General features: G+C 47.0%; 2 protein-coding genes across 8 annotated transcripts in view; one reads left to right on the top strand and one right to left on the bottom strand.

The window, feature by feature from the left end:
* Nucleotides 1–6,439: 6,439 nt before the first annotated feature.
* On the bottom strand, nt 6,440–18,210 carry SYT11 (synaptotagmin 11). 3 transcript variants are annotated; one of them, XM_080369040.1, is made up of 4 exons: nt 18,076–18,210; nt 13,853–14,676; nt 11,082–11,205; nt 6,440–9,519 (listed from the first exon to the last, which is right to left on the bottom strand). In XM_080369040.1, the coding sequence occupies exons 1-4, from the start codon at nt 18,107–18,109 to the stop codon at nt 9,209–9,211; spliced, it is 1,293 nt and encodes a 430-aa protein (XP_080225166.1). In that variant the 5' UTR covers nt 18,110–18,210; the 3' UTR covers nt 6,440–9,208. The 3 variants fall into 3 exon arrangements, with proteins under 3 accessions (XP_080225166.1, XP_080225165.1, XP_080225167.1); XM_080369039.1 differs by having other exon boundaries at nt 6,440–9,522; nt 11,085–11,205; XM_080369041.1 differs by having other exon boundaries at nt 11,085–11,205.
* GON4L (gon-4 like) overlaps nt 18,202–18,426 on the top strand; it is a gene marked incomplete at its 5' end in the record, with an annotated part of 31,967 nt that continues 31,742 nt past the window's right edge. For 4 of the 5 annotated variants that reach the window (XM_080368966.1, XM_080368965.1, XM_080368964.1 and 1 more), the window contains one exon: nt 18,202–18,327. In XM_080368966.1, the coding sequence (XP_080225092.1) occupies nt 18,202–18,327 (126 nt within the window). Of the gene's footprint in view, nt 18,396–18,426 lie in introns of all 5 variants that reach the window. The other variant, XM_080368967.1, reaches the window with a different exon arrangement.

Raw genomic sequence — 18,426 nt, 5'->3', positions numbered from 1 at the left:
TGCAAGAATTGTCTCATGGCTTGCAGCAGTAACTCTGTTGTGTGATTTTTCCAGTCTGGAGCAACACTTCACGTTGTAGTGGTTGTGGCAGTACGGTCCCTGATCGGCTTTACGGCTGTAACTGTTTTCCTGTCTAAACAGATGAGTCGGCAGATAAATCTCGCCCTGGTTGATGGCCTGGTACGTGTTACCTGCTTTTGCTTTCATGAGGAAGCCTCTTGGGACTGTAATTTTGGGCTAAATGCAAGATTCCTAGAAGGGTAACTCTTACATGTTACAGCCATGAATCACATACGTGGCGTGTGGTTTGATTATCCTTCCTTTATACCTCACATACCAGAAATAACCCCTCTGGCCATCACCACCTGGCTGACGGGTAGAGGTGAGTTTAAAGCGCACTTCAGAAGCTGCTCTTTATCCAAGAAGCTTTAAAAAATTAGAAATCAATGAAAACTTGGTAGGCTAGGCCTGCATGATGTTTTTAGCAACATCAAATGACTTCAGGGTATTTTATGAGTAGTAGTAAGTAATACAATAGCGATAGCTTTGGTAGCGTTACTTTCTTCCTGCGTGCTGTTTTTTTGCCCTGTTTCCAGCCAGTCATTTAATGGTGCAGCTCCTTTCTAAGCCTGCTAGGAAGTACTCTGGGTTTGCCTAGCTTTGACTACCTCAAAAGCCGTGCTCTTATCACAGCTCGCTCTGTTTTGCAGACCAAGAATATACTGAACACCACGGGCTTAGCGCGTGTTCTCTCGGGGCTTCCCAGTAACCCGTCTGCTGCAGACGCTGTTGCCTTGCTCATGCTGCTTTCGGGTTTCATCATTTTTCAGAGTTGACATTCCTTCTTCCTCCAGGACAGCTTTGCTTGAGAGTCGCAGGTGAGATCCAAACAACGCAAATAGGGTTCACCAGCTGCTTCACCCCCCACCTACCCCATCCTGTGATACACGCCCAGTAAAGAGCGGAAACACTTTTTTCTAACGCTGTGCTGTCACTGATCGCGCTGTTGTGCGTGTTATTGGCTACAGATTGGGCCAGCTGATCCCAAGCCAGCGTGTTGGCTTGTGTTCAGTGATGGTTCTTCACTAGTTTTGCTCCGTATCTGTTGTGTTCTCTGTAACTACAGGAACCATAATTTAGACCAAAAGAAAAGGCTGTTCTTGCATCCTTTTTGGCTACGTGGCTTTAAAGCGTAGACCAAATCAAATCACAAACTTTGACACTAAAAATTTGTATGTAGGTACTGTGATAAGATCTAGAGGCAAATTAGGGGAAGACCTCTAATTAAGAAGCAGATGACTAAGAGCTTAGATTTTAGGCTTCTCCGTAGAATTTTGGAAGCTGTTTCAGTTGTCCCAGCAGTGACCTCTTTCTTAACAGGGCATGAAGAAACCTGTGGGATGAAAACATTCCTACCACTACATTCTTCGAATTCTTCCTCCAACATGATTGTGAAGTGCCATTTATCTGTCACCTAAATAAGTCACAGGAGTCGAGTTCTTACATAAAAGCTTACTGTAATGGAGCCTTGAAATAAAAACGACCTTATGGAGCCAAGTGGGTCCATTTTGCATCCTGGTTGCCTGGGTCCGTGAGGGTTTGCAGAGGTGTCAGACGTATGGGGAGAGCGAGCTTTGCAGTGCTTCACCTCCCTAAGGGCAGGCTCAAAGGCGTTTCAGGTTGTAATTGCCAAGATCTGCCCACAAACAGCGTATCCATCACCAGGAATGAAGGAATCTCAGCTATGGAGGGTCTAACGCTGTCGGCGTGGGTGTGGGTGTGAAGTTGAGCACATGTTGCTGTTCGCTTGGAGCGTACGAAGAAAATCCTTGATGCGGTGCTGGTACAGGTTTGCTTTGCGTGATTGTATCGTGGGAATGCAAAATCGCTGTTCATAGAGGTCAGCCGCTTGTCAAGAGGACAAGAAGTCATTCTCAAAAGTGCAAAATTGGTAAAATTTAAGATACATGGAGGTTAATTGCATGTAACTGAGAAGTGAAAAAAAACCCCACCAACCACCCAACCCCAAACGATGCCAAAATTACTGCTGAATTAAAGCAGCAACACTTGTGTCACAAGACTGGAGGAGTGAAGCAAAATACTATGTAGAAACCAGATGATCAAGTCAAGTATCTGGGTCATGGGCAGCAGCTGCTGGTGTGGGGTCGGTTTTACACCTGTGTAAATCTGGGTGCGAGTGAACCTACAAGCTCCAGGCGGATGCTCCTGAGCTGTCCTTTGTTCTCCGGGGCAAACCAACTCTATCCTAGCAAGCACCTCGCCCCAGCAAATGAGCGAAAATGGCACATTTCGCTTGGCATAGGCTGAAGTAATTTCTTCCAGTGAGTCTGTGCGTTAAATCGACAGAAGATGCACAAAAAGCATCTGACTCGAATTTGCGCTCTAACAGCGAAGCCACTCGATAGCCCGCAGTGGAAGAAGTAATCATCACTGAGTGGGCTGGAAAGGTTAATTCTGACAAATGCTTTCTTTACTAATAATCAGCTTTAAATCCTGCGTGTAATTTGAATGCTCTATGAAGAAATAAATCCAAGAAATACAGGAAAAAGTCCTCTGAAAACATTACCAAAACTCAGTACTGAGAAACATTACCCAAGGATGACTAAGAAAGGACGAAAAGGAAAAAGCACAAAGCTTGTGGCATGGCCTGAAGATAAGCGTCTGCATGAGCATGGTCTCGCTAATCCACACAAACCACTAAAACCAATATTGCCGTGAGATCTCAGAGAACACTTGGATGAATTTGCTTTAATCTTTTTATCTTGTTTGCTTTTCGGTTTTGGTGGTTTTTTTTCTGTGTGTATGTGTGTGTTTTGTTTTCCTCTTCTGTATTACAAATAATACAGTGCAGCACTTGGAAGACAGGGTAAGAAAAGGTGGAATAGTCCTCTAGAGTCATCGTGTGAGCACGATAGGGGAGTTATTTGGAAATACAGATGTTCTCTGCAGAGTATCAGTAACAACAACTTTAAAAAAGCCCCATCCTATAGGTTGGTGATGGCCAAAGCGTGGGTTCGATCTGACGACATCCAGCATGATCAGATGATGCTCTGTACAGGCTTGCTGTTGGATTTTTGTGTCTGGGCTGTGCAGCTTTTGTGTGAGGGCACCTTTGCTATTCAATCCTTTTATACTTTTTTTACCAAACCCGTTACTGCTATATTATTATAAGAAAAAAAATAACTTGAGAGCATCAGCTTAGGCTTTGTGCTGTAACGATTCTATGCGTGGCAACACAGGGATTTTTCTCCTGCCTACACTCCTGGTGTTCCTTTCAGAGACCTAAATATATATCCTAAGGTGTGACATATGTAGTTCTTTTAATTATAAGAAGATTTTAGTACGTAGATCTCAGTGTTGTAATTAATTCTTTTAACAGCGTAATACTGTGAGGCACTTCGTATTTGCTAAATCTTGCTTTGCTGAACTGTTCGTCTCATTACATTCACCAGCAGGAAGGAATCAGACACTTTTTTTTACATTTTCCCTTTCTGAGTGTCAGCTGAATCTGCATGTTGATGTCTGTGTATTAACATTCATCTCAGGACCAAAAATGCAGGCGGTGAGCTCCCTGCGGTGGGTTGCATTGCTTGTGTTAATTTTTAAAAAGTCAAGGTGATGTAATCTGAATGTTCCCCAAATAATTTTGCCCGTGTTTTATATTCTTTTCTGGATGTGGATGGGTCCAGCCCTTCCCCTGTCCCAGCTGAAATTCACGTGTCCTGAGTACACAGTGACTCCGAACATCCCTCACCCTCTGGACACCAGCCGTGCACAGTGTCCCCGAGCCTCCCACAGCTTCACTGGGGAATTTCGGGGGCAGGGGAGGGTATCATGCTCCCCCCACTCTCATTGATTTTAGGTGCACTGCTAATATTTTATTTTTTTTCCAGCAGGTGGCTGCTCTTCTTCAGTGATAATGGGACGTCCCTAAGCGGCTGTTGAGTCCTCTGAGATGCCTGATTTCAGGACCAGGTGAATTAATGTAATGATGTATATAATGGAACAGGTTCTGTGTTGAGGTAGAGTCTAAAAATTGTCAGTATGGGCCCATCCACGTTTGGAAGAAGGGTCCAACTGTTGTGCAATACAGCAGAGGTAAAGGGGAGGGTCATTTTGGTTTTGGGGTGGTGGTGGTTTTGTTTGTTGTTTTTATTTTTTGGTATGTTTTTTTTTTTTCCTTGGCATTGCCTTTTCTGCCACTTCCTTATGTTTTACTCACTTATGTTTTTCCTTTCCTATCCCGTTTCCCATTTGGCCCAACAGAGGAAGCATCTCCCCAAGAACTGTCTCTGTTCCGCAGGACAGACGCGCAACGGGGCGCTCAGACGCCGACGCCGGGGCAGGCACTGGTGCGCGGGCGCAGTGGCCTCCGGTGCTGCAGGCTCTGAAAGGGACCAGCTTGGCTTTAAACAGTTATCGGAGCAGGTGCAAGTTAACGACAGCAACCTCGGGGCCCTGCAACCTGGCTGACGCGGTGGAACGGCTCGTTGAACACTCAGGATCCAGTTGCTGCGTTTTGGTGAGGGCGAAAGGGCACCCTGAGGCCCCTTGGAGGGACCTGACGCCGGCTGCAGCCCTGAGTATCTGGGGCTTGGGGGGGGGACGACAAAGCTGTTCCCAACCCTGCCTGCTGGAAGGAATCACGGACTGGTAGAACTGGAACAGCCCTGACCCAGCATCTGCCATCAGGAGTGAATCACATTGCTGTGGCAACGTGCCTGGCTCCTACTGGGAATTAGGTGAGGCAGAAGCTGCCGGAGGAGGAGAGACCCGGTTGTGCTGGAAGCGGCGCAGAATCCTGCTGGTTTCAGTGGCACCAGCACGCCGGCCCCGGGAAGGTGGGAAGGGAGTCAGGGCCGAGCTTCCATGCTCCCCACAAAACCATTTCGCTTTTCATGGTTTGTCAAACCCATTCTGTTTGCCTTTTTTTTTTTTTTCCCCCCTCCTTTTTCTTATGCAAATTCTTTTGTTTCTGCTTCAGCTGAATGGTGTAAGAACCTGAAACAGGACGTTTGTTAGAGGCAGGCAGCACAAGATGCGGAAGCCAAGCAGGGAAGGATGAAGAGAGATTTTTCTCTCACATTTTGCACAATAAGTAGAAAATAACCAGCGCCTGTGCGCTTTGGCTGAGCAGTTCCAGCCAACCGCTCTTATAACCCTGGTTATTACCATGAGAAATAACGGCCAGAGGTTAAACGCTGCGGTCAATCGCAGTGCAGAGAATGGTGTGAAATAAACCACCGCGTCTGGGGTCATTGGGCATCGCGTCCGGATGCGTGTGCACGTCGCGTGGGTCGCTACCTGCTCAACCTCGGTGGCTGCCCGTGTTTCTATGTGTGCAGCGCCGAGTCCAACTGCTGCGTCCAGCAATGTGGGAGCGGGTCACCAGGGCAGGGGCCACGTCCAGCTCATGGAACTTCTCCGGCTCTTCTGCCGCTCCTTCCTCAGTAGTACCAAGCGCGTCACCGGTGATGGGAGCGGCACCTGTTGCAGGTTGTTTTCATCTTTGTCCCGGGGTACAGTCGGAGAGAGCCGGCTGCTCCCGTTAACTGTGGTGCGTTTCTGCTGGAGAAGGCACGGGAGGGACTCCCGAGTGCACTTCCCACGTGGCGTGGAAGCTGGGAAGCTCCCGCCTGCGGAGAGCCGCAGCACCAGCCACATTCCTGGTTACGGGACCTCGGGTGATGTTTCTGTAAAGCTTGGGCTGAAACTGTCTGGCTCTTTGAAGCTGAGACCTGAAGCTCATTCTAAGTAGGGGGACACCTAAAGCACCTCTGGAGATGGGCCCTTTGCTACGTGGGAAGCCACCAGAAAAGCGTGAAGCGTGGCGCTGAAGCGCTCGCTGGAGTCTGTGTTGCTGGGGAAACGCGGCTCGCTGCTCTCCGCTATTTGGCGTTCTCTAAAGACGTGGCTTTGTGCCCAGCAATATTGTTCTGTGTGGGGCTGACGTGGGGCTGCAGGAAAACAAGTCACAGAAGCCAGATCGCTGCACTAAGGGAGACTGTTGCATCTCGCAGGGGGCGAGATGGACAAAAGTGTTCCTGGATAATTCAGTTCTGACCAGGAATCCAGGAACGCTTCTAAATCACAGAACTTTGAGTCAAACGGCCTCTTTTTCCTGCCCACCTGAGCCTATTTTTTCGCTTCGATTCAGCTTAGCCAACGAATATCCATTCGTGCCAAATTATAACGCTGCGTACCAAGTGTCTGTATGTGCTAGCGCTTAAGTGATGATGTTCTACATAACTGGCCAGGATTCTGCCACCTTCCTCTGTGTCTCTGAGGCACGTTTTGTGCGTGCTTTTCCCTTGGATTGCCACAGCAGAAATAAATGCTTTTAGAAACACATTCTTAAAGTGTGCGGTGTGGTCATGGATGTGTTGCCCACGGTCAAACACGGCACACAGTCAGCAGCTAAAGTGATTTCATTTTTATTTGCACGCTCAATGTGCGTTAACAAATTCAACATACAAGATAGCATTACATAATGTAGATTAGCTTATAGCATTATGCAGTTTCACACATGTTGAGTTAGGTTTTTTGCTTTTTTTTTTTTCTTTTTTTCACACAAAGTTGTAACTGTCCAAGTTAGTTTTACAATAGAAGACACAAGGTAAAGAATAACCACACCTGGGAGATTTTACAGTGAGTCCGCTGTCACTTACTGTCTATTTTACGTTTTAAAAAATATATATCTGCACATCTTCAGTTTCCTATTATTCCAGAAGAGTGTTGGAGCTACTCCTATCTGCCTGATAGCCTAAGTCTATTTACCCTGAGCATGTTTCCTTGACAAGAAGTTCATCTTTCCTTTTCAACTAAAGGAATCTTAAGGAGATCATCTAGGCTTAAGCATGCTTTTCACACCGGAGGGAAAAAAGGGAATTTTGTTGTTGTTAGTATGTCCTATCCAGATGTTTGGAGCGGTGCTGGAAAGCATGTTCTGAGGAAAAGTCGTGACAGTTGCTAAATTTCAGCAACACAACTGCTTAGTGCAAAAACTAGGGTTGAAATAGATCTACACCAATTTCCAAGGGAGAACTCGTTCTCTGGTTTGTGGCTGTGAGCCACCAATACAGCATGAGCTAGAAAGCATTTAAGACAAAGATAAAATCTACTAATAACCTCAGGCAGAAATCCTCGTAATCAGGATTGATAAAGCACGAACACAGTCCATGCTTCTGCCTGCCATGCAAGGCCGAGAAATAGAGAGCTTCAGCTTCAGTGTGACTTCTGTTGCTAAAGGGACACTCTGCCTGGAAGGAAGTTTCAATGAGTAACTAGCTATGGGTGAGAAAATTCAACTTTCCAAAAATAATTTCGTAGGAAGAGACGCCAAAGTATTGCCAACTAACAAAGTGCTGACTGTTTGCACGAAGAGCCTTCCCAGCAGCTGTGGCTTTACACGGTGGCTGGAGAGGACACTGAGTAAGCCTTGCTCAATTACTCTACTTTCATTAGTATGAAGGTGGAAAGGATCATTTTTCCAACAGGGCTTTAAAATTCAGTAGTCAAGTCCTGTAAGTAATTAAGTGATCTTGATTTTTTTTTTTAATTATAATACATTATTTACATTCCACAGGGCACAGAACAGACTGGCTGCCTGGAATCAACAAAATGTTTACTGAAAATTTGCGGTCTCCTACGTGCCTCTTTGCAAGCTCACTTCTGCTTTGTATTTCCATTGGAGAGTTCAGAAATAATTTTAATTTCTACAGCTGGTTGTAACTATTTCTTTCAGTTTACCAACAATGTTTACAATTGATTATGTTCTGCCAATTATCATCCTTATATCTTTCCTGGCTTGACTGTGATAAGAAGCCAAATCGCGTTACTTGCCAGGATGCTGGTGTCTTGTACAAAGCCAGTTGACAGGTGAGGGCGTTACCATCACATCTAACGCAGCGACTTCCAAACTTGTGATCATGGAACTTGATTCTATGAACTTCTGTTCAAAACTTCTGACTAGTCAGGGTTAATAGCCTGAAGTGCTACAGGTCACACTCGCCATGTAACGGTTTTACACTTCAGAGGTGACGGTAAGCATAGCCCAAGTCTCAGAAGTCATTCACAATTTAAGAATGAACTCGAGCTGCCTTGAAACTCTGAAAATTAACTTCTTGAAGAGCCCGACACATTTTGTTGTGACAGGCTTTCCCCTGTGTTTATTCCTTTCCTTAAGAGCTGGCTCTGGGTAACTACAAGATCATACGCAACACAAATTGACTCAAGCAGGAATGAAGGGAGGCTTTGTAATTTTTCTACTTAAAACCCCTTCCCCCAAGATTCTTTCCTGTCTCAGGTATGTTACACCGCAATAACAGAACTTATCAATCATGTAGAATTTCACATTCGATGTTTAAAAGAATCAGCAAGAGCTTCCTTAACCAATCAATGACATACCAGGTTTTGGTTTTTTTCTTCAGCCCTTCATGCACAGACAGGGTTAAATAAAATGAAATGGAGCAGAGTTTCCCCAGTTCTGATAGTCTCTGAGATCATGCCTGTGCTAACTTCCATGTTGGCAAAAGCAACGCGATCAGTTTGTTGGTGTTTGAGTTTTAGATGCAAATCTTTTGATGTTGTGACCTTACAGCTCCTCCACAAGCACATTGCAACGGCAAGTATTTCGGTACCTGACAACAGAACTATTTCTTTTCTGAAGGAAAGTGCCATTTTCCCTGTATTTTCCTTTTGCGCTAGTGCAGAATTCTAAACCACCTTTATACGGAAATGCGGTTGGTACTCCCAAACCAGCAAAGAACAGAACTGCAAGAACCAATGGGCAGGCAAACTAACAAGAAACTAGAGGTTAAACAGCAGAATTCAGAAACTTTGGGAGAAGCCTAATAAAGACAGGCCAATCTTGGTGAATACCAGCAAAGACAGTTCGGCACAAACACAACTTCCATAGTGACAGATAATTGTATTAAAATCTGCAACTTGATATTGGTAATTATACTAATTTCAGTTTGTATTAGGCATGCAATAGCGTGATTACACTGTTATATATATTCGTGGTATCTTTTTTTTTTTCATTTAATGCTCTTTAGAATTTTAGTGCCCTGCAAAATCACATCACTAGAGAACCAATCAGCTGCTGCTTCTTACGAAAGTTTAGTTCTACAGCTAAAACAAGGTTTAAGTCTGTTCTACAAGTCGGCTGTCGCTGCCGCCACCTCTGCTAGTATTCGCTCAGGCTGTGCCATTTGGCCACTGGCTTTCTAGGATTCTCACACACCTCTCGCCAGTGTTCCACACCAGCTGCAGTGATGCTGTGTGCTCCCAAAATCAGCCGTCCCACCACTTCGTTCTTTGTGGTACGGTCAAAATCGATAACTAGGAATTCAATGCTGATGTCAGGAAGGAGATCAATGGGGATATCATAAATGAAGGATTCGTTGAAGACAGGATTCAAAGTGCACTTCTTCACGTGAGTCTTCTTTTTTGCTATGCGCTTTCTTCCGTAATAAACATTCACCTTAACGTACGGATCTGCTGGAGGAGAGAGAGAAATAAACCAATAACACAGCCCAGCAATGCTCCTGCACGTAACGGGTAGGTTTTAGCTCACTGAACTTGAGCGAGCTCAAGTAAACCGTGTGAATGTTGGCTACTCACTCCAGCTGCCCCAGGAGGGGGGTGTTGTTGGCGTATTTTCTCACTGCAAAGCAACCAGCTGATGTTAGCAGCCCAAGTTCTTCATGGACATTGCATGGGGATTGGGGGGGGGAAGTAAGTTGCACGTGAAATGGCAGTAATTACTCCCAGAAATACCAAATGGGCAGCTTTTTGATGAGGTTAGTGCCTGACTAGCCAAAACTTTCACTCTTTGCTGTCATCTATAACAAGAAATATTTTTACCCTGTTTCAGAAAACGGCCCAACAAAGTGTCAAAACAGTTTTAATAACTTGCAGATGGAAAACATTTCTAGTGGAAGGTACTGAAAAAGAAGAAAGTTTAAAATAAAGCCTTCACGTCTCCATCAGCCTCACTTTATCAGTCAGCTCACTCTTTATGCGGATACTTGTTTAGGATTTAAATTAAGATACCACGCACACAGGGGGTTTTTTTCATGTAACCCAAGTTTTTGCCCAGCTGACATTAGTTAATTTTCACTTTTTTTTATCCAACTGAAATGATGAGCTTATGCATAATGTAAAGATCACATAAAGAAGTGATGTTAACCTTACAAGATTCAGCAGGGAGAAGAACACTTACCAAAAAATGTATCCTGTAGTGGGAGACCACACATAGAAAGCTTTTTTTTAAAAAAAAAATTAAGGCCTACAATAGAGAATTAAGCCTAGTCCGCATTCTTTCTGAGGCGTACAGAAGAAAGCCACAAAAACAGGACTAAATTTGTTATCAGTCAGTCTGTTATTGACTCTCGAGTTGATTCTAACCATTTTCCCATCATCCTGAAGGAAACTTTGCTAAGGGGATTCAGGAGTCTGAGAATCCGCAACTGCAAAATAGGAAAACCAGAGCAGCTGCTCTTCTCCCCAAACAGAGGAACAACAAAACCAGCAAAAACAACAACAAAGAAAAAAAAAGAAGCATTTTTTCTAATGTTGTATGAATTTGCCCCCTCTCTATTCTGAGTCTATCACTCCTCTTTCTTACGCTTGCTCTCTTTCACTCTCCTCTTCCAGGGGCAGGGTTTGCGGTAGGTGCAGCGAGCAGCAGTTGTGCCGCGGCAAAAACACTGCTAAGGGCAGCGAGGAGTGACAGCAGCGTGGAGACACGGAGCCTGCGCGCTCTGGCCAAAAGCAACACGGAGATTCTGCTAAATATGGAAAACACTGTCTTCATCCACAGCCCCGGCGATGCCAGAAAGATGCAACTGTTGGTCTCACAGCAGGAAGGACGTGGTCTTGTTTGTACAACCATCTGCTGGCGAGGGATGGATCACTCGCAGCGACCCAGCGCCCTTAGAAAGAGTTTGAGGAAAAATGCGCAAAGAAATCCTTCAGATAAGACGGGTGAAAAGATCTGAAAAGGAAACTGGAGATCCCCCCCGCCCCATGCATTTAGAGCTGGAGAAAATAGCTTCTACCTGAGAGGCCAGTGATATCCATCTTTGGCAAATGTCTGGCTTTCAGCACCACCACGGTCATTCTCTGTGCCACCGGCTGGTAAGACAAGGAGACTTGCAGCTCCCCTCTGCTAATGCATTTCTGTGAAAAAACAAACAAACAAACAAAAAACAAAACAGAAAGAACTTTTTAGGACAAGACAGTCATGTAAATAGGGGCAAATGTTGGTGGAGGTCACCAGAATTTCCTTTCCCTGTGCTAATAAATGCCTAAAAAGTTGGAAAATGAGCCGCAGGCCATTGAAGTGCCTCGGGCAGGTGGAGCCCCTGGGAGAAGGAGCAAGTGGCATCAGGTCAATCATGCTGCACTGTTCACCCCACACCTGCTGAGCGCAGCAAGCATCACTACAGCCTCTCCCCTGGAATTCCGTGTTTCCATGAGGGCAAACCCGGTGGGCACCTTCCCAGAGCACAGCAGCTGTGGCTGCCTTTTGAGGTCTGCTGCTAGAGGCGCCTGTGGGGTTTAGGAGCTTAAGTTTCATTGACTTTTGGTGGAGCTTCAATGGCCAAGCACCTCACGTTCCCTAGGTATGCTTTGACAGCCTCCCCATCATAGCCTGCAAAGGTACAGGATGAAGGTATACGAAGATAAAACCAGCTTTACTCAGTTAAACTTGCTGTATATCCTCTCAAAGAGTAACGTAATACTAAGATAATTAGTTCTGGTTGCCAGATGGCACTCGTTAGCTTTCACTGAGATGGCACTAATTCAGATTAAGTTTATTTGCTACCAAGGCAAACGGTATTAGCGATGGGTATGAAATCACGGGGTGTCAGCAACGCGCCAATGGCACTGCTGCCATCGCTGCACATCCCTGCCACCACGCCAGCAGCTGCCTGCTGAAGATCTTGACTTCAGCACCTGGCCCTCCTCCTGCCCCCAGCGGTGTCTGGTACTGCTAACCCTGCAGAGCAAAGGCTCGAGGGGGTGTCCCCAAGAAAAGGGATTTTTCTCACTTCAAACTGGTGAATGTCACACTAAATGCTCTGGCAATCACCCAAGAGATGAAGGTGTTCCTTCAACTGCTGTTACTCAGTTGGGAAAAAACTCTGCGTGTGACCTTTAAAACGGAAAATGTTCATCGTGGTTTTGGTGGTTTCTTCTTATCGGAGTGGTTCCTGTGTGTTTCAGACAAGTTTTCCAAATACAAGGAAAGAAGGGTAATTCTGCTCATGCAAAATTTTGGGAGGAGAGCAAATATATGAGCAAGTTCCTGGCCCCAAAAGGGAAACATTCAGAACTTTGGCTCCCTGGCTAGAAATCAACCTGAATACGGCAGCCAGAAAGAGTATTGGGAGGCCGGGGTGGGGGTGTGCGTACGTTGTAAAGAGTCTGGGGGTTCTTTTGATCCAAAGGAATTTAATGCCGTTACTTCCAAGTAATCTGCATTCTCAGACTGGCTGTTAGAAATTATTGGGAATATTCATGAGGATGGGAGGTACGCCTCTGCTGGCTTGGATCTGTGTAATAATCTACTGGGTTTTAAATGCAACTTTGTATTCCAGGTTTTGAAATTTCCTGACATTGAAAACTTTGTTCCGTAACGGCTGCTTTGGCATTGTGGAGCTATGCAGGTTTTCAAGAATGCACACCTGACACCAAGGTAAATCTATTTCTGATTACTAATAAATGTTACATAATTTGAATCCTTGATTAAAACTATTTTTATTTAGTGTGACTTTTTGCCTCTATTTTTAATCTATGACTTCTAAGAGATACAGTCAACGCACTGAAAAGAATATTTAAAGAACCTAAACCAGCCACTTGATTAATTATAATGTAAAGCATCCCAAGAACCTAAGAAAAGCAAAGTAATTACCAGGACTCTTGTTTTGTTGGGATTCTTTTGCTTTGTTTTAGGTCACTGACACACAGTCTCCTTTAAAGAACTTCAAAACAAAAAAAAACCAAAGTGCCCCATATAGTTGAAAAAACTTTTCAATTAAAATACTGCCACTCTGGGACATAATGAAGTATTTTACAGAGCTCAGCAACAACTTCCAATACGTTAAGGCAACAAGTGAGCCCAAGCGCCCTTTTCTGTTGAACCTGGACGATGGGTAGCAGAAATAAACTAAGGAAGAAAATAAAAAATCTGAAGTACCACCTCACCCTCCTACCAGAAGACAATGTGTTTTTGGAGGACAGCAGCCACCTTCCCCAACGTAACCTCAGTATCTGGCACGGATGGCTCAGCTTTCTAGTTTACAGCACCAGACACTAAGAGTGGGATTCACTTCACCTAAATTTTAGATCTCTACATTTGGCAAAGCCATCTTAGACACATTGTCTTCTTGAGTGAGAAAAAAATAGTCATCCAAGGTGGGTTCATCTGAGCTGATTTAGGCATCTGCTCCAGGACAAGAGGAATCATGTCAGACTCCGCTGGTGTATTCCCACTTACTTACAGCTTACAGTAACAATTCAGATGTAGATAATTACAAGTGTAGGTGTTTAACATGGTCAGACCATATTGTAACAGTCGTCGTTTCTAGGCCTAAATAGTGACCATGCCTTATCAAATCACCAGAACCACAAGCACAGAACTGCCTAGCTAAAAGAGCACAGCCATCGCGCTACTAGCAACACGAATCTGTGGAAAAATGTGTTTCACAGCTAAGGATTTCCAGGATTTCTGCTTATTAAACCATGGAGGCTCCTGGATGAAAAGAACCGGAATCAAATACAATGCAAGGAGTCTTGTGTCACACTATACAAAGCGACTTACTTGTATGTTCCTTTTGAGGATCTCCCTGGTCAGCTGAACCTTTCCAGTGCTCGGATCCACCCCTGCAAGGGGCACCATGACTTCTCCAATAACATCATCTCGAGAAAAGCGATCAAAGCTCAGCACGAGGAAATGAAGCACCAAATCCTGGAGCTGGCTGTACGGGATCCCATAGAAGGTGAAGGTCTCATCAAAGACTGGGTCCAGTGTCTTGCGAAGTACGCGAGTCTTCACTCGATGCCTTTTATCTGGAAGAATTGTCATCTTGATGTAAGGGTCAGAGCTCTGAGTATGCTCATCCATCACTGGCAGCCCGTGAGCCTCCTGAATGGTAACTACCAGCGCTTTTTTAGGGAAGTTGTAGTCCACTAAGAAAGTCAGTTCGCCCAACATGACGTCATCCCCTGGAGAAGATGGGGAGGAGGTTTTACTTCCTCCTGGAGTGAGGCTTTGATCTGGACTTAGTTCATCTCCATAATCTACTTTTATCGGGAGCTGGTCGACATGGGGGGCTGCGTTTGGCCCATCGGGAGCCTTATCAGAGCCTATTAAACCAGATTCAGCAGCATCCACCAAGAGGTTTCCCCTCCCAGTCTCCTTAGGAGTGCCATTCTTGTCTCTCCGGATTCGGTTAATTTTCTTCTTGTTACTCAAGGTCTCCGGATAGATACTGATGCCTTTCAACATGTGAATGAATTTATACGGTGGGGTTTTGTGCTTCTTTTCTGCTTGCTGGTGACAGCATGTCCACACAAAAACTGTTACGGAGACAGAAACCACCAGGACAGTAGCACCAATGAGGCCTGCCACAACTGGCGAGACATCTGCGGAGAAGACAAGGCAGTCAGGGCCGAGCTCGTACCTTCACAGTGGCCATGCCCCTAGAGGGCCAAGCACATCTGGACAGAGATCGATACCATACCACCACGTTGTTTTTAATTCAACCATCTTGGTATCAAAGCTTCCCCAGAATAAAAAAAATTACATCCTTAAATTTATATTTTCCCATGTGGGAACCACTTTTACACTCCTAAGGCATGCTTGACCTGTGTTTCATGTGCTAAGAATTTCAAATGATTGATTGCCTGATCTTGCCAAATCAAGCTCCCGCATTACCAGCATCTCCACAGCTCCACCGGAATATGGTTTCTTGATTTGCAGGAAGCATTATTTTTGTTTTTTTTAACGCCCTGTTCAGAAACATTACACAATTCTATTTTAACAACAAGAAGGGAGCAATAAATATGGCCGTAACACTGGATCTGGAGTTATCCTTTATTAACACTTTTTTAAAAATCCCTTTGGCCTGAAACGTGTGACTGGTTTGTCCTAGCCCCTCGTGGCAGATCCTGGGCCAATGGGATGCACAAAATTTCATGTGGAAATACAATGTCCAGAAACAACGGACAGAAAATCCTGTATTTGGATTTAGGGATTATCTGATATTTTCTAGAGCTTGTGTCAGCTATGGTTCTTCAGTGATGACAAGCCAGAATAAAAATGCACTACGTTAATTTTTAGCAATTTTCTATTTGTAACGGCTGACTTCATGAGAAGTATCACCAAGATACAGAACGAAGCCAGTACTGGTGAGCTCCCCAGTACATTATACTGACATCCTCCAGCAACTCCAGTCAAGGGCCACCAAGACGATGAAAAAGTTTGAGTGGATGGAGAACGGAAAGCAGATGGAAGATGAGGAGAAACCGAAAGAACGGGGTTTGTTCAGTCTTAAAAGGGAAGGAAAAGCGAGGGATCTTTTTGCTGTCTTCAGTTTCTTGGTGGGAGGTCATAGGGAAGGTAGAGCCAGGCTCTTCTTGCAACTTGTTACTGTACTACTGCTTATTAAAGCAATTTTTTTTTGAGGGGGGTGGGTGGATATGGAGAAGCAAGCAAACAAAAAAAGCCCTCTGACCCTATGTCTCTTTCTGCGCAAATTGTACAAACTGCTTCCACAGTAAAAAGGAAAACCAAAAATCATCATGACACTCACGGCAACAGCTAAATGGAACAGCTAGTAAAAAAGGTAAGCTTGTCTGATCTTCCTGTCTTCATTCTGTACCACAAACAGCACAAAACAATCTTCCAACCTCATACTTGAGGCTACAAAGAGCACCTCGATTTTATATTTTCTCTGTTCTTTCCACATTACTATTTTATTGAGGTTAACAGGCGAGAAGACGAGACTGCCGGACTATCATCTAAATATCTGATAGGCTTAGGGAAAACTCTGATTTTCCAGCAAATATGTCTCCTTTTTGCAAAAATGGCAAAGTCGCTTTGGGTTAGAGAGAAGCCTTCCCTGCCTGGAACGGGAAGTCTTTCGCAATGGTGACCAATGTCACAGATAAATCTCTCAGACCCCACTGCGAGTATAGCTTTGGACTCAACTAATGAAAGCAAGAAGAATTTGGAATATTACTAAACCCCCCCCCCAAAAAAAAACCCCTTAATTTTGTTATTTAATGTTCCCTCTTTGAAAGGAGGCAAGTGGTCTTTTGAATTTGAATACAACTCAGCCATATACAGATATTAACAACTTCAGTGGATACGCAAAAAAAGGACAAATGCCAAAATTCTGTTCTTATTCTGATCTCTTTTGTGTGTGTGTGTGTGTTTTGTTTCTATTGTGTCTTCTTAGAACCAGCTCTTCTACCTTCATTTCCTGCAGATCTGATGGGACAACTTCAGAAGAAGCAACCAGCAGTCACACTAGAAAGCACTTGAGCAAGTCTTTGTGATCCTTCTTCCACTGAATTATCTTAACTCTTAGATTTGGCTCCCATCGCATTCTGTGGCAAAGAGTTCCTCCGCTTAATTACGCGGCACGAGAAAACCAGGGCTTTTATTTTGAGCCCACCCCACCTCATTTCATCTGATGCCTGTTCTTGCCGGTGGAAGAAACAGGGAGCGATCATTCCCTACTCTGTGCTGCTTGTGACACCCCTCTTTTCCTGGCTGAAGGCTCCTACTTACACCTTATTGATTCATATTCATCAGTCCTGTCTCCATGACTCGTTACAGTCGCAAACTCCTGAGGTACAGCTGCCTAAACGCAATTTTAATTAAGCTCCTGCAACTTTCAATGCACTTTGCTACGCACAACGTCCATTCTGAACGGCACCGCAGCCTGTCTCCCCTCCCCAAAAGAGCAGAACCGTGCTTTTTTGTTCAAACTTTGTATAAGACATCTTTGTTCTGATGTGATGCGAGGACTTAGCTGAAACAAATCCAGGTTTTGGGGATATGGAATTCTTTTTCAATTGACAAAAAAAAATTCATCGGAAGTTTCCTTTTAAAACTGGCCTTTGCTGATTATACCCATACGGTGGCCAGCGGTTAAATTATGACAGCACGTGGCTCACGGGTCCCAGGGAAGACAGATGGTAAAAGGTGAGTAGATGTGTTGTACAGGGGATAAAGGATGTAGTATGGAGAATTATTACTAAGTACTTCAGGATTTAAAGGCAAGGTGCAGCGAGGGGAAGGCCGGCTGCTGCCGAAGGCCGGGCAGGGGCAGCACCTGTAATCTTCGGGCCTGGAGAAACCCAACCGACACGGGCACCCACCGCACTACCGGGAAAAAGCATCTTAAAACCGAGCCGCCACCGCTCGGGAGGGTCCGTCCGCGGCCGGCCCGGGAGCCGCGCCACCGCCGGGCCCCCGCCACCGCCTGGCCCGCGGCCACGCCGGCCCGCGCAGCCCCGATGATGTAGCAGGGCTGTGGCTGCTGCCCCGGGCCCGGCCCGCAGCGCCCCCGGCTCGGCCCGCCACGGCCCCCGCCCCGCGAAGCCCCTCGCCCGGGCAGGCCCCGCCTCGCCGGGCCGCCGGTGCCGGTGCCGCAGCCGCCCCGGCCCCCGGGGAGGCGCGAACAAAGGCCGGGGCGCGGCGCGGCCCGGCACCGCCATCACGTCATGCGGTGGGGGCCGCCGCGCACCTGCTCCCCGCCGGGCCGGCCGCGGGCCCGGCCCCTCCGCCGCGGCCCCGGGGTCGAGCGCTGGCACCGCCCCAGGCGCCGCCGGCGGGCGGGGGGGAGCGGCTGCCGCGGGGGAGGGGGGGCGGGGGGCGAGCGGCCCGCGGGAGCCGGCACCACCAGGGAGCGGGGGGGGGCGGGGGGGGCTCATCGCGCGGCGAGCGGGGCCCGGGCCCGGAGGCGCGGGGCCTCGCCTGGGCGCTGCCGGGGCGGCGGACGGGGCCCCTCCGCGCGGCCCGGCCCCACTCACCGAAGCCGGGGTGGACACTGGTGATCTCCGCCATGGCCCCGCCGAGGCCGGGGCCGCGGGGATGCGCAGCCCGGTGCGGAGGCGCCGCGCTGCCGGCCCCCGCCCGGAGGATGCTCGCCGCCCGGGATGCAGGCGCTGCCGACTGGTCCCGACGCGGCGCAGGCCCCGCCCGGCCCCGCCCGGCGGCCCGGCCCGCCCCTCCCGCGCCAGCCGGCGGTCGGCCCCGCCCCGCGGCCGCCCGGCGGTGACTCGGCAAGTGTCGGGGCTCTGGCGGCGCCTCCCGGGGCAGCGGCCGGGCGGCAGCGGCGCGGCGGGGGCGTGTGCGTGGGCTGGCGGGGCCGGTGACCCCGC

Source organism: Falco punctatus, assembly GCF_963210335.1.
Source record: "Falco punctatus genome assembly, chromosome: 18".
In the NCBI taxonomy this organism is placed as follows: Eukaryota; Metazoa; Chordata; class Aves; order Falconiformes; family Falconidae; genus Falco; species Falco punctatus.
The sequence above is the reverse complement of the archived record's forward strand: the minus strand, read 5'-3'. Positions and strand labels throughout refer to the sequence as shown.